A 23,345-nucleotide genomic window follows, 5' to 3' on the forward strand; every position below is an offset into this window, starting at 1 on the left:
TCTTCTGCCTCTCTTCCTTCTTGAGGAGTGGAGAGACAATTGCAAATTTCCCGTCTTCAGGAACCATTCCAGAATCTAGTTCTTCTTGAAAGAACGTTACTAATGCCTCCCCAATCTCTTCTGCTGCTTCTTTCAGAACCTAGCGGTGTACATCATCATGTCCTGATGATTTATCTACCTTCAGACCTGTTAGTCTCTCAAGAACCTTCTCTCTAGTAATGGTAACTTCACACACTTTATGACTCCTGACACCTGGAACTTAGACCATAGTGCTATTGATCTTCTACAGTGAAGACTGATGCAAAACACTTCTTCAGTTCATCCCCCATTTCCTGATACCCCATTACTACCTCTCCAGCATCGTTTCCCAGCGGTCCGATACCTACTTTCGCCTTTCTTTTACACTTTATGTATCTGAATGAACCTCTGGCATCCTGTTCAATATTATTGGCTAGCTTACCTTCGTATTCCTTCTTTACCATCTTAATGAACTTTTTAGTTGCCTTCTGTTGGGTTAAAAAGAATTTCCGAGCCTCTAACGTCCCACTATTTTTTCCACTATTAGATGCCCTGTCTTTGTTTTTTCTGTTGGCGTTGTTAGTCACGGTTGTGCCATCTTTCTTCAAGAATACTTCTTCCGCTTTGGGATGTGTATATCCTATACCTTCTAATTTGCTTCCAGAAATTCCTGCAATCACAGCTCTGCCGTCATCCCTACCAGTGATGTTTTCCAATCAATTCTAGCCATCTCCTCTCTCATGCCTCTGCAATTCCCTCCACTCTACTGTAATACTGATATATCTGACTTTAGCTTCTCCTTCTCAAATTTCATGGTGAATTCGATCATGTTATGATTACTTGATCTAAAGGTTATTTTTTAAATCTTAAACTCTCTGATAATTTCTGGTTGATTGCACAACAGCCAGTCCCGAATAGTTGAGACCCTAGTGGGCTCAAACAGGAGCTGCTGTAAAAAGCCAATCTCATTTTAGAAATCAATTACCCAGCATCACCCTGATATTTCCAGTCTACCTATATATTGACATATACCATGGCTATTGTAACATTGCTCTTTTGGCATGCATTTTCTATCCCCACATCCGTACTCCTGTTTGAGGGACCGTATATTACTTCCGTCGGTATCTTTCTTTTTTTTGGAGTTAAGGCCCATGAATACAGCCCAACGAAATAGCATTACACCGGGGCCAAGGTGCAGAACGCAGTCTCAACAGTCATAAGCTACACAAGAAACATATAAAGTAGTTCTTGTAAGATAACAGTAAAGTACAGTCATACAAAAATATTCCTCAAGTCTCCGATTCCATGAATGTTGCAGCAGTCTGCAGCCGAACATAACACAGCTTGAATTCCGCCGGGCGGACACTTGAGGGCAGCAGCGACGCCAGGACTGATGCTGCCGTCACACTATCTCCGGCACCGATGGTGTTGAAACATTGTGGCATAGGCATAATGAACGTAAGACAATGGTGTTGTGTTAATTGGCCTGACAGAGACCAGCCAAAACTGGTTAAGTTATTTGGACTATTGTGATTGAGTTTAGGCAACCTGGCAGACCAAACATATTTTTATCATGTAACACATCAAACATAATCAGAGACAGTTGATGAGTCAATATTTCAGATATTTGTGTACTCAAGAGTCAGCCCTCACAAAATTAATTCCTGGTGGCTGAGATCTCTGAACCCAAAGACTTTGAGACCATCTGCGTCTGTACTCTGTGGCAGCAAAGGTATCTGCAAACACCACTTGCAGATAATGTAAAAGGGTATGAATGTTAGAAAACCTTGGGGATTAGTATTCACAGGATACAATACCTTATACTCTTATGAATCCTCGGTCCCTTCTTCAGCTGATCAATATCACTCCGTACACCCTGATAATAATCTCCACTGTCAACTATCGTAATGTCACTTGCAAAAGTATCTTGGCTTGTATATTATAATCCGTATCATTCACGGACGTGGCAAATTGTATTATGGCCCATTGGCAATGTCGGAAGTTATACTTCCAGTGGGATAAGCAATCTTCCACCATCGGTCTCCGATTCCTGTCACCATGCAAATTTGTAGGAAAGATTTAAAATGCACTTGAAGTCTAATGGTTTGTTCGCGGAGCATCGATGCGCACTGAGTTGCCAGCAGAAGTCGCTGAGTCAGGTACAATAACCCGTATTAAATGACAGTCAGTCAGGCAAATGAATTGATACGAATCTTAATGGCCGCACGCTCTCAAATAGCGCTAACGTGGATGGGATACCCTGGTCGGCATGTATCATAGGTCCTGCTTTTGTGCTATATAACTCTATAATTCTCTGGGTATAACATGAAACATTGGTTCTCTGTCGACAGTCATAGGCTGACGTCCCTAATATTTCAAGAATTCTCCAATTTTATTTTAGACTTTAAAATCTGAGTTTACTTCTTCCTCCATAGACACTGCATACGTCTGGTGTTCCTAACCTTTTTTTTTATATGCCAGAGGCCAATACCATTGCAGGGGATCCGTGAACCTCAGGTTGGGATCTCCTGGACTAAACTAGAACATTCTGTGTTTCTCCTTCAGCCACTGATAATACTAGTACCTTAGTGATATTATTGTAATCGATTCAAACCGTCGTAGATATTACAAATGATGTCTATTTTTATTATCTTTACACAGTGAAACCACAACAGCCTACTATTGACCTACGAAGGCGTTTTGCAACATTTATTGAAAGGCAGAATATAAGCATTGAATGCACAGCTAGGAATTACTACGCCGGAAGCCGGTTCTACTTGGGAAAGGTTGGCAAACCATTTTCCTTATCATCTTGGCCCACTCGAAGAACTGAGCATAGCGCAACTTTCACCATTCTTAACGCAAGTCTATCAGATGCAGGGGCGTACACGTGTCTCTATGAGGTCCAGCGAGATGGGAGTATGTGGAACTCGACGGACAGTCAGAGTTTATACGTTCACATCACTGGTGAGTACTGGCTAACCGCTGGGTAGGACTGGAGAAAACATTCTGTTCCACTTCTATTCTATCTCGATCTTTCAATATTTAGTAGATTTCAGCCGGTTCTCTCTTCATTCTTCTAAGGTCCAACAAGTAAAGGCACGGAAGACTCCTCATACATTAACGATTTCTTTCAGGGATCATTCTCGTGAACCTCTTCTGAATCCTTTCCCATGATAGCACATCTCTTCTTAGATATGGGGTTCAAAAGTGGGTCTTGGTAATGTCTCCTAAAGCCTCAAAATTATGTCCTTGCTTTTCTATTCTAGTCCTATCGAAATGAATGGTATTATTGCATTTGCCTTACTTACCAAGATTCAACGTACAAAATAACTTTTAGGGAGTCATGGACATGACATCCCAACTCCCCGTGCTGATTTCTGAATTTGATTACCATTTAGAAAATGGTCTACAGCTTTATTGCTTCTCAAAGCAGGACCATACACGTCCCTGCACTGTATTCCATCTGTTGACCTCTGTACCCGTTGTCCTAATCAGTCCCATTTGTCCGCAGATTTGAACTTGGAGAAAGGCAGATTTGTCGCAGTATTGGAAGGGTAAATATATATGGGTACGACCTACCTAGATAGGAAGTTTAATTTGGCGAGGCACCCTTCCAGAATAAGATGTTCGCTATTCAGAGCTCTGATCGGAAGGAAGTTCTTCGGCCAGGTAGCCGGTGATTGTTTTAATTCTCTTCCTCCGAGGTCTTCGAGGACTCAGTCGCTGGGTATATGCGCTGTAGAGAAGGGTAACACTTTGGGAATTCAGGGAATCAACTGGTCCATGTTTAGGTAACCTCCCCCGCACTGTCAGGTTCTCCTTTTCCTGGCTTGCCCAGTCCGACCTGTCCCCACAGAGTTCCCTATTTTTCTTTCCATGCCACGATCTACCCAAATATCACGCACACGTTTCACTGGGTCACTTCCCCTATTGTTCCCATCAGCACATCCTACCAACCTTATTCGGTTCCATGCTCCACTTTCTCAGATTCCATCATTGGCTATGCTTTAGTGTTCCACCTGTTACATCTAATGTCATCGCACTCACTAACTCCATCTGTCTAACGGCGCACCTCCTAGATGTATCCATCGCTTGCCTTCTCTTCCCCTTGAATCTTTATGCTAGCCATCTCCGATCTACTCCATCTGGTAGAGAGGAAGGCTTAGAGCATTGATTGTTGACTGTACATTTCCTATCACAGTTGCTGCCAGCTCAGCAGAGGTACTCGGGTAGTTAGTGTTTGGCTTAGCTGTGGCTCGACATCATCCATTATTTTACCGAAGGCGGAGCATGGCAAAGCTCCTGAAACTTCTATCACACAATATAAATATCAGTTTTCCAATATATTGTTTCAGTTCGACCGCCACCACCTATCCTGTCACTCCACGGGAAGAACATTCCGTATCTGATTGGCAGCGATATTGTACTGGATTGCTTCACTCCGTTTAGCTGGTTTGCTAGTGAAATTGGCTTGTACTCTGTTGTCGGAGACAGTTACCATGCGGTGGAAAACTTCACTGAGTCCGACAGCCACGCCACGTTTACACTCTCCAACCAGACTACAGTCGGAAGAAGCAACTACAGTTGCCGTTACAGCTACCAGCTCCAAGATCGCCTCATCCACTCGAAGTACAGTAGTACTTTGACCATCGCCATAATAGGTGAGGATCCATTATCGCTCTTGATGAGAGTTTTGATTCCCCGCTGACTGTTCGACAGGTTGCACTCATTAAATTAAACTTGGCGACGCGAGTTCATATATATAAATGTGTTGATGCAGTTTTTTGTCTCCAGGTCAATCTACTCGTTGCTTCATTTTCGTGAAAACCTCTTCCCTCCCACAGACACCCCCGCAATTCCACCGTTTTGTTTGGCTCTTTCCTCTCCCCCAACATTCCACACTTTTTTCTCCCATTTGCTCTCGACTCTCTTTGCCCACTCCTTCATCTATTGGTGACTTCGTTCCTTCTAATTTCGCAACGCTTGACCCCTCTTTTCTCTTTGCACTGGCGCCTGCTTCCCTTCCATTCTGTTCTTCGCTCTTTAACATTCTCTCGTCCGCTCATTTTCCTAACGTTCCTTCTTCTATTCCCACTCTGTTATTCCACCTTCCTGTATTCTTGGTTTCTCCTTTGGCACTCCTCCTCTTCCATAGATTTTCTTCGCTTTACGTAGGCCTGACGCTTCTCTGTCTGTCTGTCCTCTCTTATTCTCCTCCACTTTGGCCTGTCTGTTCCTCCGTTATCGTCTTTCTCCTCTTCCTCCCTTTCCATTCCAACAAACGTCTGTCTGGGGCTTGTATGTTCTCTTCGTTACTTCCTGGGTTTCTTTCGGGTTGTCCAGTTTCCTCCCACATTCCAAAAACTTACGGGTGAGCAGGTGAATTAGTCGTAAGGGTGTAATTGGACGGAGCGGTCTCGCTGAGCCGGGAAATCCTATGAGTGTGTTGTATCTCTAAAGAAAGTAAACTGATACTCCATTCCTCTTCTTCCCTTCTCCTTGTTCCCATTCTTTCTCTTATTCCTTCCTCTCCTTATTTCTTTCTTCTGCTCCGTGCTATTTCTGCCCGCCCCTCCTCTCGTCTCCTAATTTCCCATCATGTTGTGTTGTCTTTTCTTCTCCCCTCTTCCACTTCTCGTGCTCTTTCTTTCACTCGTACTTCCACACTAAGTCATCAGTCCATTGACTACCGCAGTGTATGAAGAAGCATGTTAGAAGAAGAAGTGTCACGGTGGAAATATAATTTCAAAGGAATTAATTAGGTTGCTCTACCAAGAGTAGGCATTGTATGGGTAGGACAAATGGTGTTTCAATGTATTGCAATAATTCTCCCCCTTTCCTTCCCCTTCGTTCTGCTTGACGTCGTTCTGCACAAAGATCAAAATCAAAGGTCAGAGTTTATTTTCATAGCAATGGTTTCTCCGAGCTGTCTGATTTCCTCTAAGACTCAAATCTCTCCCTCTCTCTCTCCATCTCAACTCAACTCACTACCACGAACTGAACTGAACTTTACTCATTATCGTAAGACTATCTATTTACCCCTAGACTTGAAGAAGCTTGGTTTTCATATATATTTTCCACACTTACTTATATATAAACATTGCTAACCTGTTTGATTTATCTGCATTTAAATTACGTATTATTGCGTAGTTACTAATAAATAATATTAGTTAATAGCAATACTGGACTAGTGTTTTCCCTTTCTGCTGGTTCGTTAACCCGTCACGGTGTACGTGACACCACTTCATAGCCATTTAAATTGTTCTGTAGGGTTAGCTTCCTACACCTCCTCTGGAATCCAAGATACTCCGTGTACGCACCACTCCCTGTGTAAAAGGTTTGCTCCGCACTTTTACTCAAGCTACGCCGGTCTGAAATTAAAGCTATGTCATCTGGTATTTGACATTATTGCCTACTGTTTCTTTGCCCCTCCTGAGCTGAGGCACTTCAGTCAGCACCCCCTCTCCCAAACCTACAACAGAAAAAACAATCCCCAACAGAGATGAGTAGGTGTTTGTTTAGCCAGGGGGTGGTGAATCCATGGAATTAATCGCCCCGACGGCTACAGAGGTTAATTCGCTGGGTATATTTAAAGAAGAGGTTGATAGTTTTCGATTATTAATAGCGTCAAATGTTAGAGGGGAAAGAGGAGAATGTGGCTGAACGAGACAACAGAACATCCATGATGGGATGGCGGAGCAGATTCGGTTGGGCCAAACGGTTTAATTCTATTCCTTACTTTATTGTCTTATGGACTTGTAGCAAGTACGCTCAAGTGCAAGCAGAGTCCCGATGAACCTCTCTGAACACACCCCAGTGCCTCCACATATCTTCTCCGATGAGGCAGCAAAACCAAAATTTGATACAGCTGCATTCCAAGTGTGTCCCAACCATATTTATGTATGTTTGTGCATGTTTCATGATACCCACCCTTTACCTGGAGACAAAATTTTGGAAATGATTTTGGAGATGAATTACAGAACCTTTTGTTGATTCCAGATCAGCTACCAAAGCCACGCTGTGATCTGACGGAGGAGATGTCATATCGTCCTATGCCGACCGCTGCCAAATGTTCAGTTCCTATTTCGTACCTGGGAGGCGAGTTCTCTTTATATAAGGTCGGGGAAGAGAACTATACTCAGACTTGGAAGCTGCTCGGACACGACCGTTCGACCTCCGCCATTTTCCAGGTGGAGAAGGGGGTAAACTACACCTGCCAGTATTTGGTGACAAGGCCTGGGCGAATTTTCAAGTCACCACACAGTGAACCACTCTGGGTACCTGCTGATGGTAAGTAACACAATAGTAGACAATTATTCACATACTAAGCTAGAACTATGCGGGTGAGTAGATTCTTTAGCCAGAAGATGGGAAGTCTGTGCAATTCACTGTCACGGGCGATTATGGAAGCCCAGTCATTGCGTGCATCTAAAGCAGAGATTGACAAATTCTTGATTAGTAAGGGCGTCACAGATTATGGAAGAAAGTAGGCAAATGGTGTTGCGAGGATAATAAATCGGGATAGAATGGCGGAGAAAATAGAATAGCGGGACTGACCGAGTGGATCATCAGACTTTTTGGGAGACTTGAAGGACATTGTAGAGGCCCTTGGGGAGGAATTTGCTTCCTTGCCATCCCGAAGACCGGAAAATCATTAATGTTGTGACGTCGTTTAAGAAGGTTAGCAAGAACAAGCCGGAGAATTAATCTCATCAGGCGGGCCGGACATTCGTATGAACAGATTAAGAAGGAAACAGTGCGCAAAGGAAATGGAGGACCTCAGCGTGTCAAACAACATCAATGAACGAAAAAGCACAGTCGTCGTTTGGGTCGAGACCCATCATCGTTGATTCTCCATTTACCTCCATCAATGGACACCTGAGTTCCTCGAGCTCCTTCGTGTGTTGCTGCAAAATTTCCCATCATCTGCAGTCTTTCATGTCTCCAAGAAACGCCCTGAGGCGAAACGTTGTTACAAAGCCACACAAAGAAATGCAAAGACAGCTGACACAAAGATTTTGTTACAGATGTGCTAGAAGATGGTGAGGCCGAATCTGGAATATTATTATCATTTTTTGACACCCTGGGAAAGATTCCATTCAGCTGGATAATTTGCAGAGGATGTTGCCGGGACTGGAGGGACCATGTGGTATTTCGTAGTATCCAGGCTTCTTCAAGGAGCGGTGTCACAGGAAGGCGTCGTACGTCATTAACGATCTCCAGCATGCAGAACTTGCCGACTTCTCGTTCCTACTATCAGGAAAGAGGTACACACTCAACACACACACTGAAAGCGCACACTAAGCTATTTAGGAACAGCGTCTTCTCATCTGCCATCCGATTTCTAAACCCATGGGCACTACTTCAATATTTTTATAAAATTTCTGTTTTAGCGCTACTTATTATAACTTAACTATTTGGAATACATATGTATAATTGCTGTAATTCAGTTTTCTTTCTATGTTTATCGTTCATTGCATTGTACTGCTGCCGCAAAGGTAACAGATTTCGTGACATATGCTGGGGATATTAAACCTAATTCTGATTCTGATGTTATGGCGAGAGGTTGATCACGCGAGACTTTACCGAGTCACATAACGTCACAAGGGGCACAGATGTGAAGAATATACACATTTTTCTTCTTAGCGCTGAAGAATCCGGAGGACACGGCTTTAGGGTGAGATGGAAGAAATTTAATGGGACAATCAGGAGCACGATTTTCACCCAGAGAGTAATCAGTACGTGGAACAAGCTTGCCGGGAAGAGGCAGGCACATTAATAACATGAAAAAAAACTTGTGTATGTACGTGATAGAAACAGTTGCAGGCTTTCCCAACGACAGGTCCACGGATTTTTCAGTTAATGGTGGGATCCGTGGCTGAAAAAGGTCGCGAACCTCTGGTCAAAGGGTAATGATCCAAACTTGGACAAATTGGATTTAAGTGGATTGACGACATCAGAATCAGGTATATTATCACTGGCACGTGTCGTGAAATTTGTTAACTTAGCATTAGCAGTTCAATGCGATACATGATATAGATGAAAAAGGTAAAAATAAATAAATAAATAAATAAATTACAGTATAGGTATATTGAATAGATTAAAAACCGTGCAAAAACAGAAATAATATATATTAAGATAGTGAAGTAGTGCTCATGGGTTCAATGTCCATTTAAGAATCGGATGGCAGAGAGGAAGAAGCTGTTCCTGAATCGTTGAGTGTGTTTTCAGACTTCTGTACCTCTTACTTGATGGCAACAATGATAAAAGGGCATGCCCTGGGAGTTGGGGGTCCTTAATAATGGACGGTGTCTTTCTAAGGCAGCGCTCCTTGAATACGTCCTTGGTGCTTTGTAAACGAGTACCCGAGATGGAGCCGACTGAATTTAGGACCCTCTGCAGCTTCTTTCGGTCCAATAAAGTAGACCCCCCCCACCATAAACCCGTTGGGCCGAAAGCCCCGAGTTCCATAAGACCATAATATATAGGAGCAGAATTTGACTGGAATGCATTAGTCTTCAGCGAGCTGGCGGCTTACTAACAATGAAATATCGATTTCCATTCTGTGCTTATTATTGCAATTTGTGGCAGTATTTTAACGAAATGCTGACAATGTAAATGCATTGAACGCTAAGATATATCAAAGTAAAGTTCTGGCACATTTATTAAATAGTAAATTTATGGATTATATTCATTAACACATGATTAATTACAGGCTATTTCAGAATTATATTAGCACAATTTCAATATCATATTCACATTATATGAAAGAAAATTCCAGATGACCGGCAACAAAGGCAATGTCGTGGGATCATTTCCTTTACTACACAGCCGCGCACCCGCACAGCTTAGAGGGAATGGTGATTGAGGGCCGAAGAACCTATTCTTGCGCTCTACTGTTACATGTTCTGTGTTGTACGTTCCACTAAGACGTGGAATTCCCACTGAAGTATTCTAGTGGAGACCGACGTTTTTATTGATTATCGAAAAAGTACAGTAGTGACTTATCACAACACTCTTGGGACCTGTTCAGAGCACGGCTGAAGTGCTTTGTACTGTATGGTCAGAATTAGGGTTCAGCCAAGGAGGAAACGCATCAACTGTCTTGAGGAATGTTATGAAGACGCTGGTGCTAACAGGTTAGGTGCAGCTAGTAGAACCGCTGCTCGAGTGATTCGTACATCCGGAATCAATAATATTCTCCGCTACTGGCTATGGCTGCACGTTCTCCTCGTGACACTGTGATTTCTTGCCGGGGTCTCAACAAAGGTCAGAGCACCGTCCTATCTTCACACAGGATTTGAAATGCCGTGAGCGTGAGCTTATTTTACTTTAGTCAAAACGCATTAGTGAAAGTGAAAAGAAACAAAAGAAAACGCTCCCCGATTTTCTTGATACTGAATGCAAACCTTTACAAGAAAATAGAATTGAGCCGCTCGCTCAGGTTTGACGATTGAGTCGAAAGATAGCGATTAGCGGCAGCTCAGTGCTTTCAACAGCGGGCAATCAGCGTTTGGAATTGATTGGCAAAAAAAAAAAAATAAATAAAATACAGTAAGGCAGGAGCAAGAGGAGCTTTCATTTTCGTAGCGGCCGCCATCCGAGTCAGACTGATTATTAGGCTTTAGTAGTTTGAGCCTTCAGATAGAGAAAGCAAAAAATCAGCAGACCAACCAACAGATTATTGTTCATCTTTCTTTACATTTGCTCAGTTAGAAAAGTAGACGCCAAGCAAGATAGTGGAGTACTCCTCTTGCAGGATGTAGGAAGGCAGGGCGACCTCCAGTATGCCCACGATTGCAGCTGCGAAAAGTGCATCCAGCTGCAGCTTCTAACAACCCGCGTTTTTGGACTTGAAGCTGGAAGACGATAAGCACACGTTCACTCAGGAAGATGAAGGAGTGATAGATCGGACATATAGAGAGGAAGTTACACCAAAAGTGCAGGACACAGGAAACAAGAAACAGGATGCAGTCAGTGCAGAGAACCCCTCTGGGCTTCCACCTCAACAACAGCTATACCACTTTGGATGTTGATGGGCGGATACCCTAGAAGAGGAAAGGCACAGGGGTCAGAAAAAGAGAAGAAGAAAGCTATGGCGATAGGGGATTCGTTAGAGGAGCAGAAAGAAGGGTCTGTGGTCGACAACGCGATTTGCGTTGCAGGACAGGACATCTCGGATCGACCCCTCAGCATTAATAACTGGGAGGGCGAACAGCCAGATGTCCTGGTCCAATGCCCTAGGTAGGCATAGTGACGAATGTCTGCAAAGGCGTTCAGGAAGGCAGTTGCTAAGTTATAGACCTCCAAGGTTGCGATCTCAGGATTGCTACTCGTGCCAACTGCAAGAAAGGCCGGAAATAGGATAATTATATAGTTTAACACGTGGGTAAGGAATTGGTGTAGGGAAAGTGGGCAGACGAGTTTTGAATAATTGGACTCTCTTTCAGGGAAGGTGGGTCCTGTACAAATGTGACATGAACTGGAAGGGGTCTGACATCTTCGCATGAAGATTTGCTAGTGCTGCACGGGCGGGGAATAGGAGAGGGGTTTCAACTACAGTTGCAGGGAGATGGGAACTACAGTATCAGAACAGGAGATGGAGAGGTTATGCAGACTGATTTTGTTACGACCACATCAAAAGTCAGGATTCAGAATGTTGAGCATAATGCCTCAGGGAATATGTCATGGCAGTGCGCAGACGGGACAGATTGGAGAACCAATCTAATGAAGCGTTATGGGAGGAACTGAGTAACTAGAATGGTATGACCAGATTAATAGGACTGTATTACAGACTACCGAACCCTCTGGGGGATATAGACGAACAAACATGTAGAGGGATCGCAGAACGTTGCAAGAAACATAAGGTTGTTATAGCAGATGATGCTAACTTTCCACATAAAATGCTCGAGAAACTTAGCAGGCCAGGCAGCATCAATGGACCCTTCGGCAGGATACGGCCCGGAACGCCGAATGCAGTTTTTTTCTATAGATGCTGCCTGGTCTGCTGAGTTTCTCCAGCATTTTATGTGGAAAGTGTGGATTTTATGTCGATGCTTGGATATCTAGCGTCTGCAGATTTTCTCTGGTTTGTGATTCGATTAACTTTCCCCAAATTGACTGGGACTGGATGGGACAGCCTTTGTCAAATGTGTTCAGGAAAATTTCATTAACCAGTTCGCACAGTCCCAGCGAGAGAATGAATGATGTTTGATCTGCTATTAGGGAATGAGGTAGGGCAGCTGACAGAAGTTTGTGCAGCGGAACACTTTGCACCTCGTGATCACAATGCCACCAGTTTCAAAACAAACATGCGGAAATATAGACTGGTCCGAGGATTGAGATTCTAAACTGGGGAAAGTCCAAGTCTGATGGTATTAGAAACGATCTGCAAGCGTGGATTGCGAGAGGCTGATATCTGGTAAATGTGCTCTTGGTAGGTGGGAGGCCTTAAAAAGTGAAAATTTGAAGTAGAAAGCTTGTGTGTGCTTATGAGAAAAAAGTAAATAAAACAGGTGCATGGAAGTGATACTGAGGACTTGGTTAAATAAAAAATGGAAGTGCTATAGACAAGGAAGTGATTATGTTGGTGCTTGAGACAAAGGGGGTGCTTATGTTGGATAAGAAATGGAGGGGGACACAAGAAATAAATCAGGCAGGCTGCAAGAAGCCATAAGGTTGCCGTAGCAAACAAGAAGAAGGTCAATCATGAGGGAATTTAGACATATGTTCAGAGTTAAAGGATTGTAAGGGGCAGAACTGGTCCTCTGGAAGAGCAGAAAACCAAAAAAGATGGGGAGATCTTAAGTGACTTGTTTACATCTGCCTTTACTCAGGAGACGGACACAGAGTCTATAGAGGTGAGGTTATGGGGCATGGCCTTCACGGACCCTGTACAGGTTACAGAGGAAGAGGTGTTTACTTCCCTGAGGTAAATCAGGGTGGATATATCCACAGAGTCCGGCAAGGTGTTCCCTTGGACGCTGCAGGAGGCGAGGGCATAAATTGTCCGGGCCCCTGCAGAGATATTTAGACTATTCTTAGCGACAACGGAGGTACCAGATGATTGGCGGATAACCAGCTTTGTTCCCCGGTTTAAAAAATGATCTGAAAACTACCCAGGAAATTACAGGCCGGTGAGCCTGACATCAGGAAAAGGAAAATTATTGAAGTATATTCGAAGGGACCGGCTATATTAGTATATGATGAGACATGTACTGATTAGGGTAGTTAACATGGCTTTGTGCGTGGTAGGTCATGTCCAACAAATCCTATAGAATTTTCCAAGTACGTTTCCAGGAAAATTGATGAAGGTAAGGTAGTGCGTGTTGTTTACATGGACTTTAGCAAGGCATTTGACAAAGTCCCGCATGGGTAGTTGATCAAGAAGGTTCCCCTGCACGGCTTTCACGATGAGTTAGTAAATTGGATTAGACAGGCCAGTTGTCTCTATATTTTCAACTGAAATCAAAAACTGCAGTCACTTTTTTTGCTCTCACTCAACAGTCAGAAGATACTAAAGCCTGACTGTAGGTAATACCAGGCTTAAGTGAAGCTGCCTCCCGATGGGTGTAAATTTACTTAACGGTTCCCTGATACGATAAGGTTGAATCTTGACCTCACAACTGAGCTCCCAATAGTTGTACACTCTAAGGCATAAAAGTTTAAAGGTTCCTTTAAGTGCAAGTAGGATTGTTACTAGCCTGAACACTGACATACCCATGCAAAATTACATTTTGCCATGAAAGAATTTAACTGACAACAGTATAAACTTAAACTCAAAGTATATCGACAAAATATTTAAACTATAATTAATAGGAGAAAGAAAAGGGCCCACTACACACGGTGTGTACTAATTGTTAGAGCTCATTGTTTTATTCTCAATCCGGTTTACTTCACTTTATTTACTCATGGTACCGAACAATTCTGTCTGAAAGCACAGTCCAAAAGAAAAAGTAAATATTCCCCCCAAAGTCCAAGGGTAAAGAGACGAGCATTCTCCTGGATCGTGCGCTAACTAAAAGTTATTTGTACATTAAACGTGAGACCATTATCTGCATGACGATTTTCTGACAGTAGTATCTATCCTTTCAAATGGGTTGTGCGAGCGTTTCACCCTGCACTTCACTTATGTTTTTCCTCCATCTCCATTCTTTCGTCTCTGTTTTTCTTCCTCCAGGTCTGTCCAAAAATGCCCCGATCCCTCTAGAATGTTCCAGGGTATCTTATTTGCCAAATGTTAACAAAACAAATGCTGGTAGCTATTTCAAGAAGCCTAACTTATCAATCAACCCAATTATGATTGAATAATGCAATGAAAGGTACACATTGCATTTTGAGAATATCTGCAGTAAACAAAATACACAACAGCATAACTGTATTAATAAAGTAAAACATGGTTTTAAGCTAATGGTATTACACATAAAATTGTTGTGCCAGTGAATTGCAACATTCTTTCCCAGCGCGCGCGCGCGCTCTCTCTCTCTCTCTCTCTCTGACACACACACACACACACACACACACACACACACACACACACACAGAATGTGTTTGTAAAAATTTAGTGGAACATTAAAACGTAGTTAATAACTCCAAAGCTAAATTATAGTTTTCAGAAAGGATACATGAATATCGTAAGCTTTTGTCAATTCGCTTACCTTGGATTTGTTGGTGCATCATACGACCTGCGGACGCTACTTACATACTCCAATATCATACAATTCTTTTCAGAATGAAGCGTTGATCATATCCTTTCGGACCAGGTCGTTGACCCTTTTCCTGGAACTTGCGTGACCACTAACACATGCCAGAAAAAGCTCCACCCACGAAATCCTTGGCGTAGCGCGACTCACCGAGTTTTGCCATCTGTCAAGACAACTGAACTTCTGACGTCTGTAATCTGAAGAAAAGAATGACCTGGAAATATATCAAAACACGTATTACAATTTGAAATAATTAAAACAATCGTAGTAATCACTACTATTTGATAGAGTGTTTTTAACCTGACTTATCATCGTCGTTGCAGTTACAGCCTGATTGAACTGAATTGGCTTGTGGATAGTGGGGCAATTCTCAAACCAAATACTCTCATAGTCGCGTAGTGAATCGATAGCTGCCTGATAACTTCAGCAACCAGTCCCGACTCCTGGTGCTGCAGGTACGGATTCTTGGTATAAATGCCCGGTGGAATCACACATAGATATAGCCTGTTTTTCTGCATTAGGCGTTTCATTGAGCTCACGAGCTGTGACATCATGTTGCAGCTGCAGGGGGTATTGGTGAGACAACATCAGCAGTGGTGGGTGATGATATGTTTGCCGCCTTGCAGGAAGAACGTGATTAAGCTTGGAAGGGTGAATTAAAGATTCACGTACGCGTTACTGCGACTGGAGGATTGACTTATGAGGAGACTGGAAAGGTTGGGGCTTCCTCTCTGGAGCGAAAGAGGGTGTGGGACGACCTTATGGAGATTTTTAAAATCATGAGTATCATAAATAACGTGGACCTATCTAAGATGGCTCGGCAGCGTCAATTCTGACTGTGTGAAGGAGGTTGAGGCTTATAGAATCATGAAGGGCATGGAAAAGGTGTATTGTCACAATCATTTACCCATGGTGAGGGACACTCTGTTACGCAGAGGGTTGAAAGATTAAAGAACACAAAGGGAAGTTTTTTCCCCCACACAGAGGGAGTTGTGTATCGGCAGATGGCCGGCAGAGTAAGTGATAGAAGTGAACAAAGAAGATGGAAGACGTGACGGGGGGATGTTGTCTACCGGGTAGAATTGGTTCGTTTTAAGGACATTTGCAGTTGCTCATGTTTCGAGAAGGATATGGATAAAATGCTAACGAATGGGAAGATGCTACCAAGTTAGGAAGGCAATTGATCTGCAAGGACATGTGACAGGCTGCTGCCTGTTTCCGACCTGTGTGTGGTTTTGAACGTTTTCCGTTTTACTGCGTAGACTTCACATGGCTACGGCGGTTTTACCCCAATCCCAAAGACGACAGTGTTGTGTGAGGGCAAGGTGCAGACTCCGGGGACTCGCGCGGTTGACTGAAATCCGGAGGAATAAAATTATGTAGCGTATATGAGAGACTCGATTTGAATCCAATCGACTGATAATTAGCACAGGTGCATTTGGATGAAGGATTTGTTTCTGTACTGTATGAACCCATGAAATTCATTGCTACAGGGACTTAGTGGGTATAGATAAGGCGGACGTTGACAGGCTTTTAATTGGGGGCGGTAACGGTTATAAGGAGAAGGGAGGGGAATGAGGTTGAAAAAGAAAATACGGTAGCCATTCTGGAATGATTCAGTAAACTCGATTTGCCGATTTCTGCTCTTGTGTTTTATGGTCTTATGAAGTTTCGGAGAAAGAATATTGAAAAAAATTACTGCTGCATGAAGTGTCGACGAGAGCAGTGGAATAGACCTATCATTGGAATTTTTTCATAAATGTGCACACATGACCTGAACGTGCCTTGTACAATTCATGAAGGCACACGGAGTTATTCGCGTGTATTTTGACTTCTCCGTCAGCGACTCCCTCTTAGCGTCAATCCATAAGACATTGGAACAGAATTAGGGCATTCAGCCTGTCGAGTCAGGTCTGGCGCTCATTACCGGCTTATTTATTACCCTTCTCAATCCGATTCCCCTCCCGACTCTCCCTGCTATCAAGTTTCCGCAATTGCCTGGGCTTCTGCCAATAGTTCTGCTGTGTAGGACTGACCGTATGCAAAATATTGAAGTAGTTGCCGGCTTCTTGCTGAGTAGCACTGGAAGTCTCCCAAGTATTACTGTACTGCCTTTTCCGTGCGGTATCTCAATAAGTAAGTAAATGCATAAGCATGTAAGCAAATAAATAAAAAATAAGACCAATTACTACATACAGGTTGGATAATATATTGGCTTTTTAAACGCGACTTCCGTCTTTCCGCCTGTCTCTTACAACGCCTCCTATCTCTCACCGCTCTGTCTACAATCCCTTTGATCTCGTCCCCATTCACTCTATTCCTTTTGTCCCTTTTCTCTCCTACACCCTCACCTTGTCACATGGCTCTGCACCATCTCCAGGCTCTCTTTCCTGTCACCCCTTCTCCCTGCCCCGTTCCCGGCCTTTCTGCCCCCTGTTACTCGTCCATTTTTCACATTTCCGCTACCCGTTCTTCCTTCTTCGCTTTTTCTCGCACTTGTCCCTGCTCATACTCATAAGTGCTCGGTGTCAGCCCCCACCCATTCGCACACCCCAATTCAATAAGCTCTCTCCCGATTTAACCTCTTACCTACCAGAAGAATAATTTGCACCGAATAGTTAAACCATCAACCCGCACGCCTTTGGGGTGTGGCAGAAAACTGGAATACTCACGGGGACGATTGGACACGGGAGATGAAATAAACCATTCAGCACATCGAGTCTGCTCCGCAATGCGATACTTTATATTTCTCTCAACCCTATTGTCCAGTCTTATCCCTAGAACCTTTAAGCCTTGACTAGATAACAAGATAAACTCCTATGGCATTACTGGAAAGATGCTGGCATGGAGAACGGAATGGGTGACAGACAGGAAGCAGAGAATAAAAGGGACCTTTTCTGGTTGTCTGCCTTTTCTGGTGGTGCTCCTCAGGGGTCAGTATTGGGACCGCTGCTATTCACATTGTTTGTCAATGATCACTTTACACTGCACACTGTCGGAGCAGTGCTGCCAGGATAATCAAGGACACGACCCACCAAGCCAACACACTTTTCGTCCCTCTTCCCTCCCGGAGAAGGCTCAGGAGCTTGAAGACTCGTACTGCCAGATTTGGGAACAGCTTCTTTCCAACTGTGATAAGACTGCTGAACAGATCCTGACCCGGATCTGGTCTGTACCCTCCAAATATCCGGACCTGCCTCTCGGTTTCTTTCGCACTACCTTACTTTCCATTTTTCTATTTTCTATTTATGATTTATAATTAAAAATTTTAATATTTACTATCGATTTGTACTCCAGGGAGCGAGAAGCGCAGAATCAAATATCGCTGTGATGATCGTACGCTCTAAAACCAATTGTTTGGCGACAATAAAGTAAAGAAAGTAAAGTAAAGCAAAGATAATGGAATAGATAGCTTTGCGGCAAAGTCTGCGGATGATAGGAAGACAGGTGGAGGGGTAAGTAGTGCTCAGGAAGCAATACGATTGCTTCAGGATTTAGACAAATTGGAAGAAAGGGAAAAAGTGGCAGACGGAATATAGTGCTGGAAAGTATATGATAATGCAGCTTGGTAAAATGAATAATAGTGCGGAGTATTACCGAATTGGGGGAAATGGTTCATACATTACAGGCACAGAAGGACTTAAGAGTCCTCGTGTAAGGTCCCAAGAAGGTTAATTTAAAGTTTAGATCTGTGGTAAAGAAGACAAATTCAATGTTGGCATTCATTACAATGAAAATAGAATATAAGAGCAAGGAGATAACGCTGAGCCTTTATAAGACACTAGTCAGACCGCACTTGGTGTATTGTCAACATTTTTTGGGCCCCGTACCTTTGTCAGCTTTGGGCCTTTATTACTGGAATTTAAAATAATGCGTGGGCATCTTATTGAAACCCCAGAATGTTGAGAGAACTCGATAGGGTGGACGTAGAGAGGATGTTTTCTGTCTACAGGGTATCCAGAACTAGAGGTCAGAGCCTCAAAATTGAGGTGTGACTCTTTAGAAGAGAGGTAAGAAGGAATTTCTTTAGCTAGAGAGTACTTAATCTGTGGAATGCTCTGCCACAGACTACGGTGGAGGCCAAGTCCGTGCGTATATTTAAGGCAGAAGTTGATTGTTTCCTGACCGGTCAGGGTATCAAAGGTAATGACCAGAAGACAGGTGTATGGGGTTATCTGGGATCTGGGATCGGCCATGATGGAATGGCGGAGCAGACTGAATGGTCTGAATAGCCTGATTCTGCTACTATGCCATATGGTCTTATGGAGCAATGAAGAACCTATAACTTGGCCTCCACTGCCGTCTGTGACAATGAACTCCCTCTGTCTAAAGAAACCCTCCACATTCATCATCTTAAAGTGACGTCCAACAAGAACTGTGCTGCAAAAGCTCGACCGTATGCGCTTTTGTGCCACCGTAAGCCGGCGTTGTTTTTGAGTGGAGGTTTTCATTTATACGTCTCGGCCAGGACCGATTATTCCAAAGTTCAATTTTGAAAGCATATTTATTATCAAAGTATTCATACATAGAACATAGAATAGTACAGCACAGTACAGGCCCTTCGACCCACAATGTTGTGCCGACCCTCAAACCCTGCCTCCCATATAACACCCCACCTTAATTTCCTCCATATACCTGTCTAGTAGTCTCTTAAATTTCACTAGTGTATCTGCCTCCACCACTGACTCAGGCAGTGCATTCCGCGCACCAACCACTCTCTGAGTAAAAATCCTTGCTCTAATATCCCCCTTGAACCTCCCACTCCTTAACTTAAAGCCATGTCCTCCTGTATTGAGCAGTAGTGCCCTGGGGAAGAGGCCCTGATTATCCACTCTATCTATTCCTGTTATTATCTTATACACCTCTATCATGTCTCGTCTCATCCTCCTTCTCTCCAAAGAATAAAGCCCTAGCTTCCTTAATCTCTGATCACAATGCATACTTTCTAAACCTGGCAGCATCCTGGTAAATCTCCTTTGTACCCTTTCCAATGCTTCCACATCCTTCCTCTTGTGAGGCGACCACAACTGGACACAGTACTCCAAGTGTGGTCTAACCTACTAGATACATCCCATGAAATTCTTCTTACAGGCAGCCTCAATACAAGGAATCCCAATGGAAGCCATTAAAAAAGACCGTCAGATACCCAATGTGCAGAAAACAATAAAAGTAAGCAAATAACACTCAGAAATGAAATTCAGGAAAGTGATTCCAAAACCACAAAGCCAGTTATCAGTATAGCCGATCTAGGAACCTGTTAGTCGCAGGCTCAGTTCAGCGGAGAGACGAGGAAACCTCCCGAAGCAGCGGACTGAACAGTGGCCAGTTTTATAAATCCGGTCCCAGAACAGTGACCTTTTCATTGTGGCCCAGAGTTTAAATTTACCATACCTCGGGCCTTTCCGCACTCTCGGACTCGGACCCTGCCGGTTCGATAACTGCTCAGGCTCGGGCCCCGCCTCTTCGAATCCACACGTATCCGATCTTTTCAGTCTGTTTCTGTGTTTCAACCGGATAAATAGCGTTTGGTTCCTCAGTCTCAGCCTAAGCTTCTTTGCATCATGCGCAAACTTTGCCGTAAAGCCGACAATTCATTGACAATTAATGTGAAAAACAGCTATCCTAATACTGACCCCTGAGGAACACCAATAGTCACTAGCCAACCAGAAAAGGCGCCTTTTATATCCACTCTCTATCTGCTACCTTACAGCCATTCCTCTATCCATGCCAGTATCTTGCCTGTAACGCCATAGGATTTTATCTTGTTAAGTAGCCTCATGTGTGGCACCTTATCGAATGCCTTCTGAAGATCCAAGTAAATGGCATGCACTGCTTCTCCTTTGTCCACTCTGCTCGTTTCTTCCTTGAAGAATTCTAACAGATTTGTCAGGCAAGAATTCCCTTCACAGAAAACATGATCTGGGATATTCTTATCATTAATCTTCAAGCACTGCAAACCTCACCCTTAATAATAAACTTCCACATTTTCCCAAACACTGAAGTGAGACGAACTGGCCTATAATTTCCATTCTTTTGCTTTCCTCCCTTCATGTGGCGTAACATTTGTAATCTTCCAGTTGTCAGGGACCATGCCAGAATCAAGTGATTCTTGAATTATGCCGATTAATACTTCTGCTATCTCTTCAGCAAACTCTCCAAGGACTCCGAGCTGTAGTCCGTCTGGTCCAGGCGACCTATCTACCTTAAGACCTTTGAATTTGCCTGACACGTTTTCTTTTGTAGTAACAATGGCGTTCACCCTTTGCCCTGACACTCATGGACCTCTGGCACACTGCTAGTGTCTTCTACATTGAAGACAGATGCTAAGTATCAATTAGGCTCCTCTGCCATTTCTTGTTCCAATAGGTAGATTAAATAGGTAAGTTTAATGTCAGAGACATGTATACAATATACATCCTGAAATTCTGTTTCTTATCAAAACATCCACGAAAACAGAGGAGTGTCCCAAAGAAATGGTCCAAAATCAACCCTCAACTCCTTTTGCTCTTTATATAACGGAAAACACTTTCAATATCCAGCTTTATATCATTAGGTGGATTGCCCTCACATTTAATCTTTTTCCTTCTTATAGCTTTTCAGTTGCCCTTTGTTGGATTTTAATAGCTTCCCAATTATCCATCTTCCCACTCACTTTTTCCCTTTCGTTGGCTTTCAAGCAGTCCTGAACTTCGCTTGTCAGCGACGGTTACCTACCCCTGCCATTTGAGAACAACTGCTTCTGTGCGACACATCTATCCTGCTGCCTAGTGAACTGTTCCAAGAAACGTCAACTATCTGAGTTCTGTCATCATCCCCGTCAGTATACTTCTGCAATCCACCACATGCCTCTGTAATTCCCTTTATTCTGTCGGCCAGAAGAAACTACAGTATGCAACTGATTTGATATGATGAATCAAGGACTGGGAAAACAGTCAAACTAGTTCCCTTTGACTCTGAACTGATTCTTGCTCTCGGGTAATCCAGTCAGAGCATTTGAATTTGAACTCAAGAAGCTTCAGGCATTGACCTGCTAAATCTGAGACCATTCTCCGACGAGCAGCTACTTATTATGTAAAATGCCAGACGTACCAAGGAAGCAATCTGCATTCTCGTTATACTCTGTCTGGGTTGCCTCATTTAACTGGTTTCGATCGGTCAGAGTTGAAAAACACAAATTCACAAGGCTAGGGTGCGCAGAACCCGAAAAAATGTTGGTTGTGGCCCTGTTCAATGGCCAGTAAGAATGTGACCCAGGTAGGTCAGGTGACCTTGAACCAATGGGATGGAGGTCCACCAGTTCAATTGATGAGGAACACTATACGAGTCAGGAGCTCCAAATACGCAGCGGCGATGGTTCTCCAGCCCCCAGAGATAAAGAGGACCCCACGGACACGTGGAGACCAGAACCACGAGGAAGGCCTGGCCATGGTAATACCTTTTTGCTTCATTGACTGTTCACGGAGCATCAGTAGGGTGCACACAGGTGATTAGTTTGTGAACCCACGTGCGTTTTAGTTGAAACGATAAAAGTTACTCGTCGGTAAATACAAGTAACTCACTGATCATCATTACAAAGAGTGATTCTTGTATCAATTTGATTGCGATACTGATACATGTGCCTCATGCTTCTCCTTCTCAAGTTGCAGTATGAATTCAAGCATATTATGATCACTGTTTGCTAAGGCCTGCTTTACATTAATCTCCCCAGTAAGATCTGGGTTATTACACAACACGAAATCGAAGATAGCCTTTCCCCAGTAGGCTTAAGCACAAGCTGCTCCAAAAAGCCATCTCGCAGGCTTTCAGCAAATTCCCTCTCTTGCAAGCTAACACCAAATTGATTTTCTCAATCCCCTTGCATAATGAAGTCCCCCATTACAATTGTGCCATAATGGTCTTTTTGCCCTTGCAGCTTCTTAACTCCACCCACATAGAGTTAGCATTTTCTGACCCTATGTCCGCTCTTTATTAAAGATGTAATTTCATGCCTTACGAATAGAGCCACTCCACTGCCCATACCTTCCTGCCTTTCCGTCCGATACAAAGTATATCCTTTAATATTAATCTCCCAACTATGGCCTTCATGAGCCACGACTGAGTGATGCTCACAACGTCATACCGACCAATCTCTAATTGCGCCACGAGTTCGTCCACTTTATTCAGAATGCTACGTGCATTTAAATGCCACACCTTCAGTCCTAAATTCTTTGTCCGTTTGAATTTTGCATCAGTGGTACAATTTAACTATTTGTTCTGTCTGCATTTGTACCCAACCATCGGCTTGTTCCTTATTAGATTGGATTATGAGGACACGCAGTCCTCTTTTACTGTCATTTAGTAATGCATGCATTAAGAAATGATACAATGTTTCTCCAGAATGATATCACCGAATCACTTGGCAACCCGATTGAAAAACTGACAAAAACAACATAATTATAACATATAGTTACAACAGTGCAAAGCAATACCGTAATTTGATAAAGAACAGACCATGGGCACGGTAAAAAGTCTCAATGTACCTTGCATCAGTTATCTACTTGTAAACCTGCTGGCTCATTCTCAGCTCCGGTTTCCAGCATCTGCAGGTTCTTTTGTGCCCCGTTTAACACTCTTTGTATTTCA

At 43.3% G+C, this 23,345-nt stretch overlaps 1 protein-coding gene across 20 annotated transcripts in view; it reads left to right on the forward strand.

Moving 5' to 3' along the window:
• Positions 1-23,345, forward strand: part of LOC134338836 (uncharacterized) — a 132,517-nt gene that overhangs the window by 69,820 nt on the left and 39,352 nt on the right. For 19 of the 20 annotated variants that reach the window (XR_010016295.1, XR_010016296.1, XR_010016297.1 and 16 more), the window contains 3 exons: positions 2,680-2,985; positions 4,377-4,682; positions 7,021-7,311. Coding sequence is in view for 17 of the 20 variants with exons in the window: in XM_063034960.1 (XP_062891030.1) it covers positions 2,680-2,985; positions 4,377-4,682; positions 7,021-7,311 (903 nt within the window). In the remaining 3 variants the exon portion in view is untranslated. Of the gene's footprint in view, positions 1-2,679; positions 2,986-4,376; positions 4,683-7,020; positions 7,312-14,751; positions 23,339-23,345 lie in introns of those variants that run through there. The other variant, XM_063034966.1, reaches the window with a different exon arrangement.

Source organism: Mobula hypostoma, chromosome 28 (assembly GCF_963921235.1).
Source record: "Mobula hypostoma chromosome 28, sMobHyp1.1, whole genome shotgun sequence".
Classification (NCBI taxonomy): domain Eukaryota; kingdom Metazoa; phylum Chordata; class Chondrichthyes; order Myliobatiformes; family Myliobatidae; genus Mobula; species Mobula hypostoma.